We start from the raw sequence: 26,420 nt of genomic DNA on the forward strand, positions 1-26,420 counted from the left end.
CCCTGCCTTCCTAAATACATTGCAATATATATACCCTCCTATTATTTTAATTATTTAGATGCCTTTCTTAAAGCATCATTAATTCTGTTGAATCATGTTTATGGCTAAAGAGAAGTAAAATTAAATTTTATATATTGCTAAAATTTAGAAACTTCAAGCATAGGATTTTTATCAGTGGTAATAATAAAAATTCAGTAAAGGGTATTGCAATTAATCAATTGTCATCAATATGTGGAATATTTAGGGAGAAGATAGTTATGCACAGCAATGTAAAATATGTCTTATAAAACAAATTTTTATTTTGCTAGTGATGTACAGATCAACTGTGGTTGCCCGAGACATTGCAGTACAACTCTGTGAACTGCTAAATTGGGCAGAATGAAGACAGATGGTTCTCTGAAGCCTTCCACTCCAAAGCCATGTGAATTTTTTATCTTGATATTTTCATTCTGCAAATTGTTTCCCTCAGAGCCTGGTGGACCTGCTTGTTCCTCAGAGTATAGATGACAGGGTTCAGCAGTGGGGTCACCACTGTGTTCACAAGGGCAGCCTCCCTGTTGGAGTCCAGCCTGTTTGTTTGCTTTGGTTTCACATATATGAACACACAGCTGCCGTACATCAGTGAGAGAACAATGAGGTGGGAAGAGCAGGTGGAAAAAGCCCTCTGTTTCTCCTTAGCTGATGGGAGTCGTATGATTGTGACTACTATGTTGCTGTATGCAATGATGGTTATAATAAGGGATGTCAAAAGGATAAACAAAGCGAGGACAAAAGCCAACATTTCAACAGACCTGGTGTCAGAACAGGAGAGATGAATCAGGGGGCCAACATCACAGAAGAAGTGGGGGATGACATGGGGACCACAGAAGGATAACCGGGAAACCGTTACTACTGGACCAGTGATGAGAGTGAAGGCCAAAGCAAAACAGGCAGTAACCAGGAGGGAGCAAGTCTTCAGGTTCATGATGGTCGGGTAATGCAGAGGCTTGCAAATGGCCACATACCGATCCAGAGACATCACTGCTATGAGGAGGAAACCTGTTGCTCCCAGAAATACAAAGACAAATGCTTGTATGAAACAAGCGGGAAAAGAAATGGTTTGCTTGCCTGAGAGAAAGATGACAAGCAACTTAGGAATAACAGCACTTATGAAACAACACTCAAAGAAGGAGAAAATGCTGAGGAAAAAGTACATAGGTGTGTGGAGCCTGGAGTCAGCACAGGTGATAGTGACTATGACTGCATTGCCTGCAATGGATGCCAGGTATGCCAGGAGGTGTACAAAGAAGAGGACTTTTCCCAGGTGCTGCATGGCAGGAAACCCCTCCAAGGTGAATTCTTGGACAGTTGTCCAATTCCCCATTTCCATGGACATCTCTTTCCACATCATCATCACTGCTGGTCTAACCTACGTCAGGGAACACAAAGGTTTTAGAGAAGCATGATTAAGTTATTTGCCTGTCAAAGAAGGTGGAGAAGCAGATAACAATGTGGTTTAGCCCACTGATCCTTGAATCAGACGGACCTGAGTTCAGTACTAGTTCAATACTGAGTTCTAACTCCTGAGGAATGGGTCTCCTTTGGAGACCTTTGTGAACTTCACTTTCACCCTCTGTAGAATGAAGATGATAGTATCTACCTATTCATGTTCTTTGAGAATTAAGTAAGATAAACCATGTAAGTCACTTGACAGATGATGCCACTGTTTCCATGTGTTCTTCAAAGTCTATGTGTAATATAATGATCAGTAATATGATGCTTAATAGAGCATCATAAGTAGGCGGAGTTGTTGACATTTTCATACTTACAAATATTTTATTTTTAATAATATTAATTTGTAAGTAAACCTAACAATAATGTTAGTAATATCTCCATTGAATATCCCTTGTAAAATCTGCAATACATTCTATGGTCTAAGTTGTCATCATCATCATCTGTTGAGGACTTACGCTTGTTCTTTGCTGGTCACTGAAATTCAGTATTTCTATTAGTCTTCACAATAACCATAAGCCCCTTCAATGGAAGCAGAAATTGAAGCTTAGAGAATTCCAGAGAGCTCTCTGGGACACATAGCTGGGGCTTTAGCTGGGATTTTAGGCAGAATGCCAGAATCTGGAGAATCTGCTATTTCCAAATGCAGTGACAAAATATTTTGAAATGGGATAATAACTATTATTGATGATCTCTCAATCTTAAGTGAAAGATTAGCTTTATTTATCATAATTGTTTCTACCCTTGGTTAGATTCACTGGTGGGTTACAGACCTGTGGAATGAGACAGGGCCGAGAGAGCAACTACTTTAGCACAAACATTTTATAGAAGAGACTGAAAATAAAAGACATTAGGGGCTGCTCAACTTGAGGTAAGTTGTAAATCCGGGATTTACCTCCCCTTATCCTCACTGCAGGGTTCATGCTGGTCTGTGATGCAGGTGGGAGTGATAGTTTACAAGATCAACCCACTATTATGCAGGTTGTGCAGGGCACCTGCATTCATAAATTACTCTTACATCAAAGCTCTATGAACATTCTTCTCTCTTCAGCCCTTTCAATCAGTTAACTTCTCTCGCGATGGTGTTTGGCTCTAGCATCTCAATGCTAGGCTAAAAGTCTGGTGTGTGGGATGTGTCTCTCTCAGTAATGCACCCTGGGCCAGGTCCTCTGAAGGGCAGCTCATGAAACCAAACTGTTCCCTCTGAGTAGCACAACCAGAAGGAGCCTTTGCTTCTGTTCCTCTTGACCCCAGTAAGTCCACCTGGTCATCAGGGACCATGAGGCCAGGCACACACATGAATCATCTCATTGGGGAGTCAGGTTTCCTCTTCTTGCAGTTACTGTCTTGGAAGACATCAAGAGCTTGCTCTGGGCTGAGAGGAAAGGCAAGGAGAAGGAAACACATTTTTCACAGCCTGTTGTCCCACAGTGGGGTGAATATGCATCCCATGCTGCCGGTGCCCTGAAAGCCGAAGCCCTGTTTCCATAGCTCAGGATGTTTCATAGCACAAGGCTACATTCAGCTTTGACCACTGAAACCACCGAGGGGAGAAAATGGACTAAAAGAACTGCATTTCACTGGCCTCAATTCTGGGCTAGAGCTGGACTCCCAGACTGCTTAGGATTCTGAGGGAAAGTCTGTGTCTGCCTCCCCCAGTTGGTAGAAGCCCACCTAACATGCAACATTGCTGTCACCTCCTATGCTGTCACCTCCTAAACCAGTTAATGGGAGAAGGCAGCTTCTTAAAGGTTTAGCCCTAGGTGCTGCTGAGACATAGGACCTTCTGCAGCAGTGCTTCATGTCATGGGTGCATCTGCTCCAAGTCACCTTCTACTGCATTATGGTCCTCCATAATATGCTCACCTTTCTATGTGGAGAAGCATTCTTATTTTACTGCATCAACAGTTAGAAGGTGCTGATATGAAAATTTGAGGCCTCGGTAATGGTTTTGCCACAATACTGTTTGGTGACCCAGCGAGAAGGACCTATCCGGTGAGCAGAAAATGTAGGCATGCAAACCTTACTAGATGTTGAAGAGACAGGGGCAGAAAGTGAAGGCACCGCTGTTGCCTGGGGATAGCTAATAAGTCATTGTCGAGAACAAGAATTACTGACCTAGCCCTTCCTTATATCTATCTTCCCATTGTCTCTGGTGATGCTGACTCCCAGATGTCCCCATTGTTCTCTGACAAGAGTTTTGGAGGAAGTTATACTACCATTTCCCAGGGGTTTTTAAATCCCAAGTTAAACATTGCTACTGATTTGAGGTTAACAGTCCAGACTACAATTTTCTACTGTGATATTTGCACTGAGCCCAGAGCACAATTGTTAAAAAAACAGACTTTATGGTGAAAAACAGCTAGATTACACCCTGGCTTTCATGAGGCTTTTGGGGAACTCGGCCTTTCTTGGTCAATGATTCCTCATTCTTCCACCAATATTATGATTCTTTTCATTGCATATTTTCATCTGAAAAATACTTGCATTGTGCTCTCCAATATCCTTGAAAAAAGGAAAGCGCACATTGTCCTTTTCAGGGAAGAAAGGGAAATTCTAGGTGGTTTCTGTACTATCTCTAACCTGGCAGGCCCCACTCTTTTTAAATGTATCTGGGATGTGGAACCCCAGATTTTTTCTAAATGTAGAAGACTATAGATGTGAGCTTGAGGGGGGAAAAGCTATATCCATAGCAACCACTGTGTTAGAAACCTGCTGCTTCTCCTCTTTATCTCAGCTGGGCTGCCAGAGCAGAAGTGACCCAATTTTTTTTTCCAATTTATTTATTTTCAGAAAAACATTATTCATTATTTTTTCACCACACCCAGTGCTCCATGAAAGCCGTGCCCTCTATAATACCCACCACCTGGTACCCCAACCTCCCACCCCCATGCCACTTCAAACCCCTCAGATTGTTTTTCAGAGAAGTGACCCAATTTTCTGTGACCTCTGGTTTCCCATCCAGAGTCCAATAAGGAGACAAAACTCCCAAACTATTTTCTGGCAGCCCTGGAGCACATAGTACTTGGCAATCTGTCCTGCATGAATCTGCCCTCATCATAATTGGTCTCACAAGGTCAAGGCAATTACTATAGAAAATTTCATGAGTATTCATGGGCCCCATCTATCCCAATATACCAAATCATTTTTATAATATCTGTCCATCCACACACTTCTACTTTCCATCCAGGCCAAACTTGGACCCCATGGTTATTTTCTCAGTTGGAAGTGAGGGAAAATAAAGAGTAATGGGAGAAGAGTTACAGAAGCTACAGCAATATGAGACTATATATTTTAATCCTAAGATAAAGGCACATTTGCATGAGGTTTTCATTTTATTCAGTGCTAATTCTTGGTGCAGAAATACCTATCATACCCGAATGAGTCCCTACGGCAACATGATGGTGGGAATGTGGGAGGAAAAGGTCTGGGTTTGATGTAAAGTTTTACAAAGTGGACAAAGAAATGGGCTGCAGCAATTGCACTACTGGGAATTTACCCTAAAGATACAAACGTAGTGATCCAAAGGGGCACGTGCACCCGAATGTTTATAGCAGCAATGTCCACAATAGCCAAACTATGGAAAGAACCTAGATGTCCATCAACAGATGAATGGATCAAGAAGATGTGGTATATATACACAATGGAATACTATGCAGCCATCAAAAGAAACGAAATCTTGCCATTTGCGACAACATGGATGGAACTAGAGCGTATCATGCTTAGCGAAATAAGTCAAGCGGAGAAAGACAACTATCATATGATCTCCCTGATATGAGGGAGTGGTGATGCAACATGGGGGCTTAAGTGGGTAGGAGAAGAATCCATGAAACAAGATGGGATAGGGAGGGAGACAAACCATAAGTGACTCTTAATCTCACGAAACAAACTGTGGGTTGCTGGGGGGAGGGGGTTGGGAGAAGGGGGGTAGGGTTATGGACATTGGGGAGGGTATGTGCTTTTGGGTAAATTGGAAGGGGAGATGAACCATGAGAGACTATGGACTCTGAAAAACAATCTGAGGGGTTTGCAGTGGCGGGGGGGTGGGAGGTTGGGGTACCAGGTGGTGGGTATTATAGAGGGCACAGCTTGCATGGAGCACTGGGTGTGGTGAAAAAATAATGAATACTGTTTTTCTGAAAATAAATAAATTGGAAAAAAAAAAAGAAATGGGCTGAACTAACTCTACATTGTATCTAGCATAAGGAGTGGTGAGCTGGTACCAAGAAATATTTCTAATTGTCCTTGGTCTATTTTCTCTTTTCTGGACAGTGCCTTCTTGGTCTATTCTTCACCTACTATTTCTTTGTGTTTTTAAATGGTACCTTGATTTCATTTGTTATGGCTATTTTACAGCATTGCTTGTGTTTTGAGTGTTTCGTTATCCCATTAGAGTAAGGAAAGGGACAGTTCTTCAAGTTGTATTTGTGATTATCAAACTTAGAAGGATAAAGCACCAGTTTATGGATTCTCCTCTTCAAAATATTATTATGTTTTCCATTCCTTCCTTCAGCTATTCTTGAAAAATTAGGTTGCCCCTATATTCAGGATTTAGATAATAAGAGTATTTTTGGTTTGTAGTATATTTGGTTAATATGATCTATTCCTAGAATGGTTCCAATTTCTAGTATTATCTCCCTAAAGAAGAAGGCTAAGTTAAGGCCTAAGGAAAGGTAAATCCCATCATCTATGATATTGTGGGAGAGGGCAGAGGGGATGCTAATTTGAACAGAAAGTAGGGATCAGGATGGAGAGAAGCATTCATTAGATCAAACCCCAGGCTGAGGGTGGAGTGTTGGATTATTAATAATACTTTGTCAACCACCGTCCTTCATGGATTTTCCATTAAAAATAAGGCAACAATGGCTTTGGGGACCCAGAACACATTGGTTCTGATCTAGAATTCTCATTAATACTATACCCAATATCTATCCCTCCACATAAGCAAAAGTATAGTAGTGTTTGATAGTAGCTTCCAACTTGGGGTCGTGAGGTGAAATTGAAGGTATAGGGTAATTTATTCTATCTGGGCATCTTTGTTTTCTTTCTAATGCATGCATGGAAAAAAGAAATTTTTTCCTTTTTAATGAACCTGCCTTTGCATGGAGAATGATTAATTAAATTGAATTATGTGTGTGGGATAGAAAGAAGTAGAAAAAGCTGTCTATAAATTTCAGAAGTGCGACTCTTTTGTAAGGGTCTGCCTCCTGCACTTCTGTTGCTTTCTTAGTAGGGTTTCTTGTGCTTGTCTCACCTCTGATGGATGGATGCTCCAGGTGTTCACACATGTGGTTCTAAGCGGTGTTTTTAGCACAATATTCTTAAGTATCTTTATTTCAGGACTTTTCCAGAATGTAATGGTGAATGTTACATTTTGCAAGGTTAATATTTTACACAAAGAATGGAAGAGCCATCAATAACCCCTCCCCCCCAAACAAACTCCTTTGAGGTGGCAAAACTTACTTTTTAAGTTCACACCTCTTCTGATAACACCTTTACAGCTTATTACATGAACTAGTTTTACTCTTAATGGAGGGGAACTACTTAGAGGAGAAGGTGAAGAAATTGCAATGGAGAAAAAACTAATTTGTATGATCCCCTTTTAGTAAATGGGATCCTTTTCACTGGGCTTGAGACATCACCTTACCAATAATTAGTATTATATTCTTGGGTGTCAGAAAGTCAGTGTCCAAGATTCCTAAGATTCAGTAAACCAGACTGATCTTTTTTCATACGTGTAACTCTGGGGATCTCAGACTGGTCAGAGCTTTTGTAAGATATGGGTAGAGGGAGATGTTCTCTGGACTGACAACACAATCAAATTCTGTTTTCCTATTCAGCACTTATCACTGCTTGGAGACAAATCTCCTGAGATGAAGCCTCAGGAACCAGAGGAGATGAATTGGAATTCTTCAGCCTCCATAGGCTGGGTTGCTCAATGTGGGGTTGAGGTATCTATCAGCCTCTTCTTTAGTTGGGAGGTCAGGCCACCCACAAGGCAGGGAAGGAAAGTGGCCAGTGCAGGCATTGTGGGAAGCCCATGCTCAGACTGATCAAGAGGCATACTGCCAGGGTGAGCACCTGCTGCATCCTCAGAAGGCTGGCTTCTTCTGGAGGCATGCCTCACCTTTGTCCATCAGGTCTGCTCTTGGGGAAATATTCGGCCACCAAAAATAGAGGAGCTCTGCTTTCTCCTCACCCATCTTAGTTTGACTCTGTTTTGAAAAGAGCATAAATCCTTCCAATCATGGACAATGAGGGTTTTTTACTTCACAAGTAGCATCTCATTCATAGAAACCCTGAATAGGAGTCACAATAGGCCTGGATGTCAAGGATACTAAAGGTGGGGAATGATTCTAGACTCGGGCAACTCTAGGAGCATCAGCATGTGGGTGTTTGGATTCTCTTTCCACTGCTCTCCCATTGACCCTCAAGTGACATTCTTCCTGTCTGCAATTTATGGCCTTCTACTAAATGGTGTTCTTTATACTCTTAATTTCTATTCCTCTATTTCTTAGTGACACAAGGTCCATAGTAACTGTGACATTTTCTTGTGGTACATCTCACTGTTTCATTTAAGGGAGGAATGATACACATCTTATGTACTCTTTCATAAGGTGTGAAAATAGTTTCCAACATTTCCAAAGAGCTTCATGGAACAGAATATTCTCCTTTTCCCCACATTATTGGGACATAATTGACATATAACATGCTATAAGTTTAAGGTGTACAGAGTGATGATTTGATATACGCATGTATTATGAAATGTTTACCACAGTAAGATTAACTAAAGCATCCTTCACTTCACATAGTTACCATTTTGTTATTTATGGTAAGAATCTTAAATGCTCTACCCTCAGCAATTTTCAAGTGTGCAATACAATATTGTTAACTATAGTCACCTTCCTATACTTTAGATCCTCCAAACTTCCTCATTTCATAACTGAAAGTTCAGACCCTTGACAAGCAATCTCCCCATTTCCCCCACCTCTCAGCCCTGACAACTAATATTTCACTGTCTATTCTTATGAGTTAGATGTTTTTAGATTCCACACACAAATGAGATAACAGTATTTGTCTTTCTCTGGCTTATTTGACTTAGCCATTAAATATACATCAGCCAATTTATGACAAAAATGACTGTCTAATGCAGTAGGGAAGTGACAGTCCTTCAATAAATGTAGACGGTGATGTGTCAAGTGGGTATTCAAATGGAGGAAATACAACTTGACCCTTTATATCATAGAAAAAAATAAATTTAAAGGAGGAAAAGAGCAAAGCTATACAGAAGATGCATTTTAGATCTAAATGTAAATGGTATCTAAAAGATAATACAGCTGAATATCTTAATGTGTTTGGGGGAAAACAAAAAAATATCTTGACCACGACTAAAGAATTTACCATAAAAACAATGGTGTTAAGTACCTCTATTTATTACAAGACAGCATTAAGGAAATGAAAGTACAGGTCACAGTGTGGGAGAAGCTATTTTTAATCAGACAAATCTACAAATCAGTAAGGAAAAGACAAAGAAACAAAAGAAAACTAGTCAAAATATATGCAGAGTTACTTCACAAAAAGAGATTTTACCAAAGGCTGGGATTATATTAAAATATTGAGGGTACTTAATGATGAGGGAAATATAAATTAAAACCACACAGCACTAATATTTCACATAAATCAGGAAGGTTAAAATGTAAAATTCAGACAGTGCCATGTGTCATTGAAATGATTCAGCTTTCAGATTATTTATAAAACTGAAATAACTATACATCAACAAAATAATTTTTTATTGAATTGAATAAAATTTATATGATATATGAATTGAATCCAAATTTATATGATAAAAATAGCAAAAAGCCAGCCAAGAAGTGTGAGTACATTATTGAAGTTACATATGGAGAGCATAATAATGTCATGTTTGTGAAGCCTAGTCATTAAAATTGTTTTTGTCAACTATTCCCAGGATCACTGAAGGGGAAAAATGCTGGAATAATAACGAGTGAATTTTTATTAGAAAAATACCACTGGGAATAATTGCCAAAGTGTATCAGTAAGTGGAGAGATTAATCTCTAGGCTAACAGATGGAGCAGGTAGGCAGAGAGGGAATGAAGGCTTTAGGCTTTGTCAGCCCATCTGACTCAACATTTATACTTTGACTCCCCTCCTACACCCCACTGAACCACTCAGGGTGCTAGCAAACATTCTTCTTCCAAACACAGTGGAAACTCGTTCAAAAGGTCCTTCCAATTTGACAAGCAATCCACATCTGAAACACTCTTTTCCCTCATTATGCCACTGCCAGGTGATTAACTCCCTAGTCACAGTGGTTCCCAAACACTGGCATGCATCAGTGTCAGCTGAAGAGTTTGTAAAAATACACATTACTGGGCCCTATCCCAAGAGTTTCTGACAGTGTGGGTGGTACCTATGGATTTGCATTTATAACAAGTTACCAGGTGATGTATTGCTACTGGTGTAGGGACCACACTTTGAGACCCAATGAAATATTTCACTCCTTTGACATCATTCCAATTCGCTTCCAGTAAGTATGAATTCATCTTCATGAAGATTGTCAGTAAGGGGAGGGAAGCTAAGGAAATAAAGCTGTTTTACATCCAGGAACAAAGTGGAGTATAAGCAAATCAATGCCATGGGAAATTGTAGTCTCAGGTGAGGGGCTTATTAGAATGGAACAGTTTGTAGAAAGGAGGAGTAGAAAGAATAAAGAGGCAGGGTGACAGGCAAGAGGAAGTTTATTTATTTATTTTTGCTTAACTAGTATGTGTCAACTGGCTCTGAGAGCCATAAGCAGAAGTGGCTTCAGAGTTAGTTAGTGGTAATTGTGATAGAGCATTAACAGGGAATTCTCCAGAGCTACACGGAAGCCTTTTCATCCCAGAACACCATGAGTAAGGAGCTACCACACAGAAATTCTCTGTGCACTTGGGCTTATAATAAGAAGTAACAAATTCATTTCCTAGCCTACTAGTGATTCCAGTGGGGATAAATTAGCAGATAATTAATTCTTTAGGGAGTATTTTTTCATTGTTTAGTTCAACTCGAAATATTTTTCTGTGAAACTTACAAGCTTGTGGGAAATCATAAAATATTGCTATCATTATCTTGTTGATACTCTTAAGTAATTAATGCAAGAAAATAGTCATCAGGCATTTCCCCTCCCAAAACCTCAGTGACTCTGGCCTTTGAACTCATAATGGGACCAGTTACAATACAAAAGCTAAGCAAGTAATTTAGCAATACAGCGACTGAGTATTGGGCTTTGACTGGTGAAGAAGAAACGTGAATCAAGACCAGAAGGTGTTCAAAAACTAGAGGTCCAAGATTGGATGAAGGTGATATACAAAAATAAAGAAGGAATTAAATAACCGTAGGAACTATTTTCAGGTACTTTGGAAAAACATGTTCTACCTTGTCTCCCTCACTGAAAATGGCTATAAACAGAATGGCTGGGGCAGCTGTGAGAGGATTCTGCCCTGTGGACCACAGCAGGAAGATTGGAAAGAAGACCAGATTTTGACATACCACCAAATCAGTGATGAGTTTACTATGCTTATTTATTATCTGGTTCTCTTGCTTCTTGGTCCAGTCACAAAAGTGAGCAACAAATAAGTCAAGCGAAGAAAGACAACTATCATATGATCTCCCTGATATGAGGAAGTGGTGATGCAACATGGGGGCTTAAGTGGGTAGGAGAAGAATAAAAGAAACAAGATGGGATTGGGAGGGAGAGAAACCATAAGTGACTCTTAATCTCACAAAACAAACTGAGGGTTGCCGGGGGGAGGGAGGTTGGGAGAAGGCGAATGGGGCTATGGACATTGGGGGGGTGTGTTTTGGTGAGTGCTGTGGGGTGTGTGGACCTGGTGATTCATGGACCTGTACACCTGGGGATAAAAATATATGTTTATAAAAAATAAAAATTTTTTTAAAAAAGTGAGCAACAAAGAAGAGTAACTAAGGCCCCATGCTTCTGGTCACAAAACCCAAAAGAGGCACTTCAGGGACATGAGATGTATTGGGGAGATTATGACGAGGGGTAACCAGAGGAAAGAGATCCCATTAATTTGTTCAGTAACTCAAAGGTGTACTCCCAAACTGTGCATGACGGGATCTGATCTTGATCAGCATAATCAAGACTTTGAAAACAGAATTACCAGAAAGATTTCTGCCCTTCCCAGTCTGCCACTGGTGGTACACATGTGGGACAGATTTGAATAGCTTTGCAACGGTTTTGAAAACTGCACTGACATTTAAACTGCCTATAGAAGATGGGAGGACACATATGCCCTGAGATGAATCAGGTCCATTTCTTGCCAAAATAAAGAAATCAACATTTTCAAAAGCATGTTTAAAAAGACTCAGAATTTGAAAACATGATATCCAGTTCAAAATTAGTCAGCACATGAAGAACCAGGAAAATCTTGGTTCTCTTAGGAAAAGATAGTCAAGACACATCAACTCTCACATGAAAAGATATTGAAATTATCTGACAAAGACTTTAAATCAATTATTTAAAAATATTATAACAAGTAATTATAAGCACTTGTAAAGTGAATAGAAACATAGGACTCCACAATGATGTTTAAAGAAGAAGCCAATGGAAATATTAGAACTGAAAAATACAATGATTAAAGTAACACTTAGTGACTAGGCTCAAAAGTACAGGTGGAGATGATGTAAAATTGTCCATGAAAGTGAAAATAGATCAGGAAAAATGATCCCACATGGAAAAAAAAAATAAGAGAAAAAGACTTAAAACCAATGAATAGAGCCTTAGGGACCTATAGAAGAATAGAAGGTAAAACTTCTTTTCATCTGAAGTACATGCACAAGGAGTTCACTGCTGAAAAATGTATTTCAAGAGACTATGGCTGAAAGCTTCCTAAATTTAGCAAACCACATAAACCCACAGATTCAAGAAGCTGAAAAAACCTTAAAGAAGTTAAACCCAAAGACATTCTATCCTCAGAACAAACATCATTAAACTGTTGAAAATGTTTTTAAATTTTTATTTTTTAAATTTCTTATCAGTGTTCCAGAATTTATTGTTTATGCACCACACCCAATGCTCCATGCAATACGTGCTCTCCATAATACCCACCACCAGGCTCACCCAACCTCCCTCCCTCCACCCCTCCAAAACCCCTCAGATTGTTTTTCAGAGTCTACCGTCTTTCACAGTTCGTATCCCCCTCCAATTTCCCCCAACTCCCTTTTCCTCTCCATCTCCCCATGTCCTCCGTGTTATTTCTTATGTTCCACAAATAAGCAAAACCATATGATAATTGACTCTCTCTGCTTGACTTATTTCAGTCAGCAAAATCTCTTCCAGTCCCGTCCATGTTGCTACAAAAGTTGGGTATTCATCCTTTCTGATGGAGGCATAATACTCCATAGTATATATGGACCACATCTTCCTTATCCATTCGTCTGTTGAAGGGCATCTTGGTTCTTTCCACAGTATGGGGACTGTAACCATTGCTGCTGTGAACACTGGAGTACAGATGGCCCTTCTTTTCACTACACCTGTATCTTTGGGGTAAATACCCTGTAGTGCAATTTCAGGGTCATAGGGAGTCTCTTTTTTTAATGTCTTAAGGAATCTCCACACTGTTCTCCAAAGTGGCTGCACCAGCTTGTATTCCCACCAAGAGTGTAAGAGGGTTCCCCTTTCTCCACATCCTCTCAATTGTACTTTTTGTAACCAGCTAAAGAAATCTATGCCAGTAGATATTATTTTTAAAAACGTGATGAATTAAAATGGAATAATAGCAATATTCTAAGACCTCAAATGAAGGCAGGATTTGAGGACATGAAGAAAGAATAAACAGGGAAAAAATATAAAACAAATTAAAAAATGGTACACCTAAATCTAAAGATACCAATGATTGCATTAAGTGGAAATGACCTAAAGTCACCCACCTAAAAGTCAGAGATTGGTATAAGAAATACTGCAAGGTTCTTTTTATATGAGATATCTAAAGTACTCAAACTCTTAGAAATAGAAAGTAGGATGGTGGTTGACAGCAAGGGGAGAAGGGGGAAAGAAAGATATTTGGTGCATAAAGAGTTTGAGTTTTGCAAGATGAAAAAGCTCGAGAGATCTGTTACACAACAATATAGATATATTTAATGCTAATGTACTGTACACTGAAAAATGGTTTAGATGCTAAATTTTATATTACATGCTTTTTACAACAATAGAAAGACAGAGGCTGTCAGATTGAAAACATAGAAATGAACAAATAAGACATGAATAAAATAAATGTAGTTTATAAGAAACTAGCTTGAGATATAATGATATAGGTAGTTATAAGGAAAAGGATGGAAAATGACATAGCATGCAGGTGCTAATCAAAATAATGTTAGATTAGCTGTGTTAATATAAGACAAATACACTTCAGAGCAAAGATAATTATGAAGACTTAAAGAGAAAGATAACATAATGATAAAATTGTCAATTCACAGGGGGACTTAAGATGGTAGAGGAGTAGGAGGACCCTGGGTTTGTCTTGTCCCTTAAACACAGCTAGATAGTTGTCAAATTATTCTGAACACCAAGAAGTCAATCAGAGGTCTGAGAGAACAAAATCTGGAAGTCTATACATAGAAAAGCTACCACCTTTTGGAAGATAGAAAGTGTGGAAGTTCACTTGGGCTGTAGTGATGAGGAAGGATCCTGCCTACAGAGGCTACTGTGAAGTATTAGAAGTGGTAAAGCAAAAAATCTGAACTTTAAAAATTTACTACCTTAAGAATTGTGCCTGGATTAAAGGTCCTCATATGGCAAAGAGGGGCAGAATCCCAGGAATGAAAGGGTGGTCTAAGAAGCCGTGGGGTCACAAGAAGAATGGGTGGCACCAAGGTGTGACACTGTTCCCAGGCATAGCATCTGGAAGTTAGTAGAGAGCACAGGATCTTGGTGTCAGCTTTCTGCTATAAACTGCAGACCTAGCAGGCATTGTAAGACCTTCCTTAGGAGGAAACTGGGGGTCTGTGCTGTAAGCATCCCTGAATGTTGAGTTTTGAAACTTGGTTACACACCTGAGATAACAAGGCTGGGACACTGACAGGGTTCAGGTGGAAACTGGGGAAACAAATAGGGTGACTGATTACTCTTCTGTGAGGGCTCACTGGAATAGGGACATGAATATTTCAGCTCTGAGGCTAGAGAGTAGGAGGCAGCCATTTTCATCCAGCCCATCACTGCTGAAAGACTTAGGGAGGAAACAGCTTTGTAGTAAAACTTGAAATCAGGTAACATGATGCCGCCAGCTTTATTTTTGTTTTTCAACATTTCCGTAGCGATTTGGGGTCTCTTCTGATTCCATACAAATTTTAGGATTATTTGCTCCAGCTCTTTGAAGAATACCGGTGGAATTTTGATCGGAATAGCATTAAAATTATAAATTGCTCTAGGCAGTATAGACGTTTTAACAATGTTTATTCTTCCGATCCAACAGCATGGAATGGTCTTCCATCTTTTTGTGTCTTCTTCAATTTCTTTCATGAGTGTTCTGTAGTTCCTTGAGTACAGATCCTTTACCGCTTTGGTTAAGTTTATTCCCAGGTATCCTATGGTTCTTGGTGCTATAGTAAATAGAATCGATTCTCTAATTTCCCTTTCTGTTATTTTCATTGTTAGTGTATAAGAAAGCCACTTATTTCTGTACATTGACTTTGCATCCTGCTAAGGAAATGTTGAAAAACAAAAATAAAACTGGGGGCATCATGTTACCTGATTTCAAGCTTTACTACAAAGCTGTGATCACCAAGACAGCATGGTACTGGCATAAAAACAGACACATAGACCAGTGGAACAGAGTAGAGAGCCCAGATATCAACCCTCAACTCTATGGTCAAATAATCTTCAACAAAACAGGAAAAAATATACAGTGGAAAAAAGACAGTCTCTTCAATAAATGGTGCTGGGAAAACTGGGCAGCTATATGTAGAAGAATGAAACTCGACCATTCTCTTACACTGTACACAAAGATAAACTCAAAATGGATAAAAGACCTCAACGTGAGACAGGAATCTATCAGAATCCTAGAGGAGAACATAGGCAGTAATCTCTTCGATATCAGCCACAGCAACTTCTTTCAAGATATGTCTCCAAAGGCAAAGGAAACAAAAGTGAAGATGAACTTTTGGGACTTCATCAAAATCAAAAGCTTCTGCATAGCAAAGGAAACAGTCAAGAAAACAAAGAGGGAACCCACGGAATGGGAGAAGATATTTGTAAATGACAGTACAGACAAAAGGTTGATATCCAGGATCTATAATGAACTCCTCAAACTCAACACACACAAAACAGACAATCATATCAAAAAATGGGCAGAAGATATGAACAGACACTTCTCCAATCAAGACATACAAATGGCTATCAGACACATGAAAAAATGTTCATCATCATTAGCCATCAGGGAGATTCATATCAAAACCACATTGAGTACCACCTTACACCAGTTAGAATGGCCAAAATTAACAAGACAGTAAACAACAAATGTTGGAGAGGATGTGGAGAAAGGGGAACCCTCTTACACTGTTGGTGGGAATGCAAGTTGGTGCAGCCTCTTTGGAGAACAGTGTGGAGATTCCTCAAGAAATTAAAAATAGATTTTCTTTATGACCCTGCCATTGCACTCCTGGGTATTTACTCTAAAGATACAGATGTAGTGAAAAGAAGGGCCATCTGTATCCCAATGTTTATAGCAGCAATGGCCATGGTCGCCAAACTGTGGAAAGAACCAAGATGCCCTTCAACGGATGAATGGTTAAGGAAGATGTGGTCCATATACACTATGGAGTATTATGCCTCCATCAGAAAGGATGAATACCCAACTTTTGTAGCAACATGGACGGGACTGGAAGAGATTATGCTGAGTGAAATCAGTCAAGCAGAGAGAGTCAATTATCATATGGTTTCACTTATTTGTGGAGCATAACAAAAAGCATGGAGGACATGGGGAGTTAGAGAGAAGGGGGTTGGGGTAAATTAGAAGGGGAGGTGAATCATGAGACTATGGACTCTGAAAAACAATCTGAGGGGTTTGAAGTGGTGGGGGGGGTGGGAGATCGGGGTACCAGGTGGTGGGTATTATAGAGGGCACGGATTGCACGGAGCACTGGGTGTGGTGAAAAAATAATGATACTGTTATGCTGAAAATAAATAAAAAAAAAGATCAAGATCATACCACATATATTTTCAGATTATAACCCTATGAAACTGGAAGTCACCCACAAGGAAAAATTTGGAAGTACCTCAAATACATGGAGGCTAATGAATATCCTACTGAAGAATGAAAGAGTTAATTGGGAAATTAAAAAAATAATTTTTAGGGACGCCTGGGTGGCTCAGTTGGTTGGACGACTGCCTTCAGCTCAGGGCGTGATCCTGGAGTCCCGGGATCGAGTCCCACATCAGGCTCCCAGCTCCATGGGGAGTCTGCTTCCCTCTCTGACCTTCTCCTCGCTCATGCTCTCTCTCACTGTCTCTCTCTCAAATAAATAAATAAAATCTTTTAAAAAAATAATAATTTTTAAAAATACATGGAATTAAATGAAAAATGAAAGCACAACATCCCAAAAAACTTTTGGATGCATCAAAAAATGTCTTAAGAGAGAAGTATATTGCAGTGCAGGCTTACCTCAAGAAGCAAGAAAAGTCTCAAATATACAACCTAACCTAATATCTAAGGGAGCTAGAAAAAGAACAACAAGAAGAACAAGAAAAACAACAACCAGAAAGACTAAATCCAGCAGAAGAAGGGAAAAAATGAAGAGTAGAGCAGAAATTAATGATGTAGAAACAAACAAACAAAAACACCCCAATAGAACAGGTTAACAAAACTAAGAGCTGGTTCTTCATAAGAATAAAATAGATAACACACAGTAGACTTAATAAAAAGAAAGAAGAAAGGACCCAAATAGATAAAATCACAGACAGTAGAGAAGAGATCACAACCAACACCACAGAAAAACAAACCATTATAAGAGAATACTATCAAAAGCTATATGCTAATAAACTGGGCAATCGGGGAGAAATGGACAACTTCCTAGAAACTTACAAACTACCGAAACTGAAACAGGAAGAAATAGAAAATTTGAAAAGACCCATAACCACCCAAGAAATTGAATCAGTAATCAAAAATCTCCCAATAAACCGAAGTCCTGGGCTTGTTGTCTTCCAGGGGAATTCTAGCAGATTTTTAAACAAGAGTTAATACCTAGTCTTCTGAAGTTGTTAAAAAAAAAAAAAAAAGAATGAAAGAAAGAAAAAGAAAAGAAATGGAAGGAAAACTTCCAAACTCATTCTAAGAAGCCAGGATTACCTTGATTCTAAAACAGACAAAGGCCTCAGTAAAAGGAGAATTAAAGACCAAATACCTGGTGAATATGGATACAAAAATTCTCAACACAATTCTAGCAAATTGGATTGAACAGTATATTAAAAGAGTTATTTGCCAAATCAAGTATGATATATTCCTGAGCTGCAAGGATGGTTGAATATTCCCAAATAAATGTGATATACCATATTAATAAAAGAAAATATAAGAACCAAGTATTTCTGTCAATAGAGGCAGAAAAAGCATTTGAGGACATTCAGCATCCTCTCCTGATAAAAACCCTCAGCAAAGTAGGGATGGATGGAACATACTTCAACATCATAAACGCTATATACAAAGACACATAGCCAATATCATTCTCAATGGTGAAACACAGGGCCTTTTCCAGACAGTCAGATATAAGATAAGGATGTCCACTCTCACCATTACTATTTAACATAGTACTGGAAGTCTTAGCATAAGCAATCAGACAAGAAAAAGAAATAAAATGCATACAAACTGGCAAGGAAGAAGTCAACCAGTCACTGTTTGCAGATGACAGGATACTCTATGTAGAAAATCTGAAAGACACCACCAAAAGTTTGCTAGAACTCATATATGAGTTCAGCAAAGTCACAGGATATAAAATCAATGTGCAGAAATCTCTGTTGCATTTCTACACACCAATAATGAAGCAGAAGAAAAAGAAACCAAGAAATTGATTCCTTTGCAAATGCACCAAAACCAATAAGCTACCTAGGAATAAATCTAACTAAAGAAGTAAAATATCTGTACTCTGAAAACTGTAACACATTTATGAAAGGAACTGAAGAGGACACAAACAAATGGAAAAGCACTTCATGCTCATGGATTGAAGAACAAATATTGTCAAAACGTCTATACTACCCAGATAATTTACACATGAAATGCAATCCCCATCAAAATACCACCAGCATTTTTCGAAGAGCTAGAAAAATCAATCCTAAAAGTTGTATGGAGCCACAAAAGACCCCGAATAGCCAAATCAATTCTGGAAAGAAAAAAAAAAAAACTGGAGGCATCATGATTCTGGATTTCAAGCTATATTGTACACCTGTAGTCATCAAGACAGTATGTTACTGGCAAAAAAAAAAGGCATATAGATCAATGGAACAGATAGGGAACCTAGAAATGGACCCACAGCTATGTGGTCAACTAATCTATGACAAAGCAGGAAAGAATATCCAACGGTAAAAAGGCAATCTCTTCTACAAATGGGTTGTGAAAACTAGGTGACAACATGCAGAAGAATGAAGCTGGACCACTCTCTTATACCATACACAAAAATAAATTCAATATAGATGAAAGACCTTGATGTGAGAAGGGAAACCATAAAAATCGTAAAGGAGAATATAGTCTATAAGCTCTATAAGCTCTTTGACATTGGCTGGAGGAACTCCTTATTAGGTATGTCTCCTGAGGGGAGTGAAACAAAAGAAAAAATAAACTATTGGGACTACATCAAAGTAAAAATCTTCAGGTACAGAAAGAGAAATAGAGAAAACATTTTCTTAACTAGAAAGCAAATTGATGGTCACCAAGGAGCAGATAGGTGGGGGAATGGTTTAAATAGATGATGGAGATAAAGGAATGCACTTATGATGAGCACTGGGCATTGTATTTAATGTTAAATTAGTAAATTGTATACCTGAAACTAATTACACTGTACGTTAAGTAACTAGAATTTAAATAAAATCTTACCCAAAAAATCCCATGTGTCATTGATGAAGAACTAAAGGCTACAAATATTCTAAGGTGTGGAACACCTTGGGCAACCACTGAAAGGAGTAGATAGGTAGGTAGGTAGGTATAATAAAATCTTTTTTTTTAAAGGAACGATATTTTCAAATGACATACCTGATAAAGAGTTAATATCTAAAATTTATAAAGAACTTATAACACTCAACATCCAGAAAATGAATAATCCAATTTAAAAATGGGCAGATGATATGATAAACCATTTTCCAGAGATTACATACAAATGGCCAACAGATAGAGGAAAAGATGCTCAATATCACTTATCAGTAGGGAAGTACAAATCAAAACTACAGTGAGATACCAACTCACCCCTCTCAGAATGGCTAACAGCAACAATACAAGAAACATCAGTTGTCAATGAGGATGTGGAGAAAGGGGAACTCTCTTCCACTCTTGGTGGGAATGAAACTCCTGAAGCCACTCTAGGAAACAGTATGGAGATTCCTCAGAAAGTTAGAAATAGAGTACCCTATGATTTGGCAATTGCACTAAGTATTTAAGGAAAGGATACAAAAATACAATGGAAAGGGATACATACACCCCAATATGTATAGCTGAATTATCTGCAATAGTCAAATTATGGAAAGAGCCCAAATACTTATTGATTGCTAAATGGATAAAGAGGATATGGCATAAATATGCAATGGAATATTACTCATCCATCAAAAAGATTGAAATCTTGCCACTTGCAAGATGTGGATGGAGCTAAGGGTATTATGCTAAATAATATGTCCATTAGAGAAAGACAAATGCCATGTGATTTCACTCATATGTGAAATTTAAGAAAAAAATGGAGCATAGGGAAATAAAAGAGAAAGAAAGAGAGGAAAACCAAGAAACAGACTTTTAACTATAGAAAACAAACTGATGGTTACCAGGGGGCAGGGGGTTGTGGCTGGAGGGATGGGTAAAATAAGGGATGGGGATTAAGGGATGCAATTTTCATGATGAACTCTGGGTGTTGTTTGTAAGTATTGAATCACTAAATTGTATACCTGAAACTAATATTACACTGTGCATTAACTAACTGATATTTAAATGAAAACTTAAAGACAGTGGAAAAAATAGGCAGAGAAACTGAATAGACATCTTTCTAAAGAAGACATACAAACAGCCAACATGAAAAGGTACATGAAAAGATTCTCATCATCACTAATGAAAATGCATGCATCCTTAAAGGAAAAATACAAGTAAGACCACAATGAGATATCACTTCACACTTCTTTGGATGGCTATTACCAAAAAAAAAAAAAAAAAACCCTCACAACATTAAAAAGTGTTAGCAAGGATGTGGACAAAAACAAACCCTTGCACATTGCTGATGAAAATGTAAATTGGTCCAGCCAATCTGGTAAACAATGTAGTGTTTCCTGATACATTTCATAATAGAATCATTTTTTGATCCAGGAACCCCACCTATAGGTATATAACCAAAGGAATTGAAATATGGACCTCAAAGAGATATCTGTACTCCCATGTTCACTGCAGCAGGTTTCACAATTGCTATGATGTAGAAATAACCTGAAAGTCCACGTAAAGAAGAATGGATAAATAAAATGTGGCATATATACATAATGGTACATCACTCAGTCTTTACAAAAAAAAAAAAAAAGATCCTGCCACTTGCAACCACATGGATATACATGGAAGACATTATTCTAAGGAAAAGGCTGGCAACAGAAAGACAAACATTGCATGATCTCACTTATATGTGTAATCTAAACAAATATGTGAAGCAGAGTATAGAATTGTGGGTGTCAGGGGCTAAGGGAGAATGAAATAAGGAGGTATTGATCAAGTTTCAGTGATACATAATAAGTTCTGGAGTTCTGTGTAGCATAGGGACTGTGATTAACGATAGTTTATTGCCTACTTAAAATTTTACCAGGAGGGAATACCTCAAAATAAGTGCTTTTGCTTACCATGTAATGACAAAAAAAATCAACAAAAGTAGCTAGGAAGAAATTTTTGGAGGTGACAGATAGGTATGGTAATGGTAGTGATGATGGTTTCAAGAGGGTTTACATATCTCTGAACACATCAGTTTCCATACCTTAAATATCTACAGCTTTTTGTATGACCATCATTAATTAAGTGGTTTAATTTTTATGATTGGATATATCTTCAACACAGAATTATTTCAGGGGATTTGTCTCAATAAAATATTTTATAGGACCACAATCTAGTGCATTAATCTCCACGTTAGGATTTGGGTTTGTCCTTCACTGATTATGATCTATGGCTGGTAATGACCATCCTGGACTTATAGACTAAGTTTTAGGTTCCTGTTATTCATTTTTGTGTTTGTCAAGTTCACTCTTCAATCATAGTCTATCTCAAAGTAACATAAAGTGCATTTATTGAGTTTATGTGTAATAAATTATTATCAAATGCTGACTAACACCTTGGGAAGGCTCACATTCTTTTCATTACTTTGACCATGATTCTTTGATTTATTCTGTACATTCCTGAACTTTGACCATTTCACAACACTCCTCCATAATTCAACTCTCAGGGTGGACAATTATTTCCATGTTCATGCAGCATCTTGTGGCTGTGTGTATGAGTATTTTCAAGTGGATTCTAGAGATTATATGGCTCAGTCTCCATATTTTATGAAGAAGATGACTTATGTGTTTTTGGAAGTTGACCAGTTAGTTGACGGCAGCACCAGGCTTGTTCAATACAAGCACCAGGCTTGTTCAGTGCAAATGATTCAGAGTCTACTCTGGTCCATTTACATTCCATTCCCACTGCCACTTCCCTAAACCATCACTCTCTTTCTTCCAATTCCTGTAACACTATCTATACGCTTTCCTACTCTGATCTTGGCTTTTCCAAACCCTTTTTCATACAATGGATAACAGCCAATCATCTGAGATTTTTTTAGGACATGTTTGATATTTCCTTACTATCAATCAGATAAATTCTGACCATAGCAATAGGACCATGCAGGCCAAATAGTATCTAATCATGGTGTACAATGTGTTTCATAAAATATATATGAGATTATCTAACCTCAAGGTTTGGTTAAAGAGAAACAAAATAAAAAATTGTCAATCATTTTAGAGAAGTTTCTTTTGAAGCATAAATAGATACATTCGAGCTGTCAAATAGTTGGAAAAAGCACAAGTTATAAGGATTGAGATAATGGAAATGTTAGTTTTAAAATAGATGATCAGGGTGCCTGGGTGGCTCAGTGGGTTAAGACTCTGCCTTTGGCTCAGTTCATGATCTCAGGATCTTGTGATTGAGCCCTGAATTGGGCTCTCTGCTCAGTGGGAAGCCCACTTCCCCCTCTATCTCTGCCTGCTGCTCTGCCTACTTATGCTCTCTCTCTTTGTCCAATAAATAAATAAAATCTTTTTTGGAAAAAAAAGCTTAAAAAATAAAATAGATTATCAATCAGAAGATAACCTTATAGGTGACAACACACTTCAGTGAAGGACAATTTTTAATTCATTTATTTTCATTAGTAACATGAAGCAGATAAACCACTTGAATCTTTGGAAGAAATTATAGAAATATGAAATAAGTGCTTCCATCCACCGATATACACAAGCATCTGTGGTAACAGTTTTAGGTTAGGAATGAATCATAAATATGTATAATGCATCTGAGAGGCTGGAGCTAGAGTAAATAATTTAGGAGATAGAAGCTGGTCAGCCATGGCATGGTGCAGTCATTCTCTCTCTTTAGAGAATGGTCTAAGCCTGAGAAAAATTCTGTTTCCCTCCAGAATGGGACTGACACATGCATATGTAGCTAAGCTAAGGGCCAAGAACAGCATTTCAGAGCAGACCTGAGGCAAACCATACATATTCCAAGGCGAAGGGTACTATGACCATTATTTCCTCAGTCTACGCATGAAGGAAATGTGAACCAAAGTATTGGTAATATTCCCATCATTTCCTTCATAACCAGAAAGTAATAGACAACCTTCTATTGTTTTAATTATCTAAATGCCTTTTGGTTAATCATCAATCCATTGTGCCATGATTATGGCTAGAGAGAAGTGAAATAAAAAGTGCATAAATTACTAAACTTTGGAAATTTCAAATACGTCTTTATATCTGAGGCAAGAAAAAATTCAGTAAAAGATATTTCGATTAATCAATTGTCATCGAATTGTGGTATATTTAGGGAGAAGATAGTATGTGCATCAAGGTAAAATGTGACCTTGAAAGACAGATTTCCATTCTTTTTTTAGGGATGAGCAAGGAAAAGTGAGATCTGCCAGAGACACTGTACCAGAACTGTGTGGACTGCTACATTGGCCAGAATTGAGGACACAGGGTTCTCTAAGGTCTTCTAGTCAAAAGCCATCTGATTCTTTTTATCTTGATATTTTCATTTTGTGCATCATCTCCCTCAGAGCCTGGTGGACCTGCTTGTTCCTCAGAGTGTAGATGACAGGGTTGAGCAGTGGGGTCACCACTGTGTTCACAAGGGCAGCCTCCCTGTTGGATTCCAGCCTTTTTGTTTGCTTTGGTTTCACATATATAGACACACAGCTGCCATACATCAGAGAGAGAACTATGAGGTGAGAAGAGCAGGTGGAGAAAGCTTTCTTTTTCTCTTTGGCTGATGGGAGTTGTATGATTGTGACTACTATGTTGCTGTATGAGATGATGGTTATGATAAGAGATGTCAAAAGGATAACCAAAGCGACGACAAAGGCCAACATTTCAGTAGATCTGGTGTCAGAGCAGGAGAGATGAATCAGGGGGGCAAGATCACAGAAAAAATGAGGAATGATATGGGGACCACAGAAGGACAACTGGAAAACCTTCACTACCAACCCAATGATGAGAGGAAAGGCCAAAGCGAAGCAGGCAGTGACCAGGAGGAAGCAAGTCTTCAGGTTCATGATGATCGGGTAATGCAGAGGCTTGCAAATGGCCACATACCGATCTAGAGACATTACCGCTATGAGGAGAGAACCTGTTGATCCCAGAAATACAAATACAAATGCTTGTATGAAACAGGCAGGAAAGGAAATGGTTTGCCTGCCTGAGAGAAAGATAACTAGCAACTTAGGAATAACAGTACTTGTAAAACAACACTCCAAGAAGGAGAAAATTCTGAGGAAAAAGTACATAGGTGTGTGGAGCCGGGAGTCAGCACAGGTGATGGTGACTATGACAGCATTGCCTGTAATGGACGCCAGGTATGCCAACAGGTGCACCAGGAAGAGGACCTTTCCCAGGTGCTGGATGGCAGGAAACCCCTCCAAGGTGAATTCTTGGACAGTTGTCCCATTCCCCATTTCCATGGATATCTCTTTCCACATCATCATCACTGCTGGTCTAACCTATTATAAAGACATCAGGGAGCACAAGGATTTTAGAAGAGCATGATTAAGTTATTTGAGTATCCAAGAAGGTGGCTAGGCTGTTAGCCAATGAATATGATAGAATCTACCTGTTCATGTTCTTGTGAGACTTAATTAAGATAAATCATGTAACTCACTTGGCATATGTTGCCAATGTTTTTTTATGTGTTCCTCAAATTCTAAGTGTAGTATTATGATCACTAGTATTATGCATAGAGTTTAAGTAGGCAGAGTTATTAACATTTTTGTATTATACATCTTATTCTTTTTATAACATTAATTTGTAAGTAAACATTACAATAATGTTAGTAATATTCCCTTCGACCATCCCTTTTAAAATCTGCAACACACTCTATGGTCCATCATCATCTGTTGAGAACTTACATTTTTTCTCTGCTCATCACTGAAATTCAGTATTTCTACCACTCCCCATAATAATCATAAGTCCCTTCTTCTAAAAGCAGAAACTAAGGCTTAGAAAGCTCTAGGAATCTTAGATTACATAGCTGGGACTTTAGTCAGAATGCCCAAATTTGAAGTAACTGCAGTTTCCAAATACAGTGACAAAATATTTTAAAACAGGAACAAATGTATTCATGATGGCCTCTCAACCTTAAGTGAAAGATTAGCTTTATTTATCTTAATTGTTTCTCTCCTCAGACAATAGCACTGATATGTTACAGACCTGTGGAATGATAAGGGGCTTAGAGAGGATCTACTTTAGTACAAGCATCTTATACAAGGGGCTGGAGACCAGAGATATTAGGGGCTGCTCAACAGTACGAGGTAAGTTGTAAATCTAGGATTTACCACCCATCTTCACATGGTTCACGCTGGCCTGTGACACAAGACGGTATGATAGTAGTTCATAGGATTAACCCACTTATGAGGATGTGCTGGGCACCTGACACTCATGCACTCACTCTCACATCCAAGTTCAGTGAACATTCCTTCTTCAGTCCTCTCCATCAGTAACTTCTCTCAGGATGGTGTTTGGCTCCTGCATATTAAAACTATGCTGAAGGTCGGCAGTAAGGAATGTGTCCTCAGTAAACCACCGTGGGCCTGGTGTTCTAAAGGCAGCTCATGGAACTGAAGGACTCACCCCTGAGTGAACAGCCTGAAGAGTCTCTCCTTCTGTTCCTGTTGACCCCTGTTAAGTCCACCAAGTTACCAGGATGCCTGAGGCCAGGCACTCAGCCAAGAGTCACCATATGGGGGGGCAGGGCTTCCTTCCTTCACAGCTATTGTCTTCTAAGAAAGCAAAAGCTTGCTCTGGGCTGAGGGGAAAGGGAAGAGAAGGAAACTCATTCCTCACAGCCTGTGGCCCTGGGCTGGGGCAGGAATGGGGGGTGGGGGGATGAGGGGTGGGGGGAGGGCAGGGGTGGTTTGGGGGGCTGTGAATATGCATCCTGTGCTGCCAGTGTTCTGGCTGCCAGTGCCC

At 38.9% G+C, this 26,420-nt stretch overlaps 2 protein-coding genes across 2 annotated transcripts; both read right to left on the reverse strand.

Annotated features, from left to right (window-relative positions):
• Window positions 1-430: 430 nt before the first annotated feature.
• LOC122898970 (olfactory receptor 6C74-like) lies at window positions 431-1,393 on the reverse strand. The gene has a single exon (XM_044236626.1). It carries the CDS (start codon window positions 1,391-1,393, stop codon window positions 431-433), a length of 963 nt encoding a protein of 320 aa, XP_044092561.1.
• A 22,584-nt stretch (window positions 1,394-23,977) lies between these two features.
• LOC122898971 (olfactory receptor 6C75-like) lies at window positions 23,978-24,940 on the reverse strand. Its single transcript, XM_044236627.1, has one exon. The coding sequence runs from the start codon at window positions 24,938-24,940 to the stop codon at window positions 23,978-23,980; it is 963 nt and encodes a 320-aa protein (XP_044092562.1).
• Between the last annotated feature and the right edge of the window lie 1,480 nt (window positions 24,941-26,420).

This window comes from Neovison vison, chromosome 2 (genome assembly GCF_020171115.1).
Source record: "Neovison vison isolate M4711 chromosome 2, ASM_NN_V1, whole genome shotgun sequence".
Lineage (NCBI taxonomy): Eukaryota > Metazoa > Chordata > Mammalia > Carnivora > Mustelidae > Neogale > Neogale vison.